This window comes from Pundamilia nyererei, unplaced genomic scaffold (assembly GCF_000239375.1).
Source record: "Pundamilia nyererei isolate P.nyererei 1_Seehausen unplaced genomic scaffold, PunNye1.0 scaffold00026, whole genome shotgun sequence".
NCBI classification, from domain to species: Eukaryota; Metazoa; Chordata; class Actinopteri; order Cichliformes; family Cichlidae; genus Pundamilia; species Pundamilia nyererei.
The window spans coordinates 4,453,087-4,454,504 of NW_005187427.1; the positions used below are offsets into that span (position 1 = coordinate 4,453,087).

General features: G+C 42.1%; 1 protein-coding gene across 4 annotated transcripts in view; it reads right to left on the minus strand.

The window, feature by feature from the left end:
- Positions 1-1,418, minus strand: part of tcerg1b (transcription elongation regulator 1b (CA150)) — a 19,938-nt gene that overhangs the window by 9,667 nt on the left and 8,853 nt on the right. For all 4 annotated transcript variants that reach the window (XM_013909491.1, XM_005727870.2, XM_013909492.1 and 1 more), the window contains one exon: positions 698-898. In XM_013909491.1, the coding sequence (XP_013764945.1) occupies positions 698-898 (201 nt within the window). The remainder of the gene's footprint in view (positions 1-697; positions 899-1,418) is intronic.

Sequence of the window (1,418 nt, forward strand, 5' to 3'; positions counted from 1 at the left end):
ATAATATTCGTTTGGCAAAAGGGGCCATCAGCAGAAGCCTGAAGTATTGATACAAGGCAGGGTGGAGCTATACTTTAATGTTGTTCACACCAGATTCTGACCCTGCCATCTGAATGTCAGAGCAAAAACTGACCCCAGCATTTTCAGAGAACTGCTGCTTATGGGATATTTTCTCTTTTTCAGATCATTCTCTAGAGATGGTTGTGCAGGAAAATCCCAACAGATCAGCAGTTTTTGAAAAACTCAGATCAGCCTGTCTTGCACTACCCCAACCATGCCATGTTCAAAGTCACTTAAATCACCTTTCTTCCCCATTCTGATGCTCATTGCGAAATTCTGCAGACCATGTTGGCTATATCTACATGCCTAAAGATAGCAGATGGGCCAGTTACATAGAGCAGTGCAACAAATGTGCCTAATGAAGTGACGGGTGAGTGTATGTAAAAATGACGAGTCTGAAGCAACATAGTTTCCTGTGTTTTGCAGTACAGAAAAATCGTTATTACAGATTTTTGGGACATTTTAGAAGATTTAGAGGATTTGAAAAGAAATTCAGCTAGACCCACTATTTGATTTGCATTTAAAAGAACACAAGTCTGTCTTTTTTTAAAATACAGATAACAGATAGCACAGTTTTGGGAAAAACTCATAGCTCAAAAGGATAATACTGGATAAGACACATGATGTCAAAGCCTACCTTTCTCCAACACAGCCTGTGGTTTCTCCCAAGTGGACTCTAGCGTCCGGTTGTTGTAGTAGTACGTTTTCCCATCTGCTGTTTTGTACTCTGACCACTCGGGGAGCTGCAATGATCCAGCCATGGAAGCAGGAGCTGCCGAGAGCGTCAGCTGGGGGTGCATCACGGAAACTAAAGGCGGGCCCATACCAGGAAGCATGCCTGTCAGCAGTCATACAGGGAAGAGAGAGACCATTGTTGGCTGAGTGTCATCTTTATGTCTGAGCCACTAACACTAGCTACAATGGCATTAGTTTAGACATTAATGAAGGCGATTTCATGACCCAGACTGTTACCAACATGTGGTGATAGTAATAACAAAAAAACCCACATCTTAGTAAAACCAGAGGTAAGAATAACTCACTGCAAGCTAAAAACTGTCGGTGTGAGGGTTTCTCTGCTCATCAAGCAGAGCAAGACGAGGGAAAATAAAAAGAGAGGGTATTGTGATTTTTGTGAAAGAAACTCTTCACGTCTAAAATGCTTTGAACAAGCAACTATATGACAATGAACACAGGCCACACAAACAGACAAATACAGTAGTGACCACAAACACACAACCATGCCACAAAGGAGGACGACCACAACAACACATCATGTAGCCCTAACCGTTACACTACCAAAGCCCTGACACAACAATGAGACTGCCCTTAAAATATAAAGATGGTCACTCCTTTCTTAA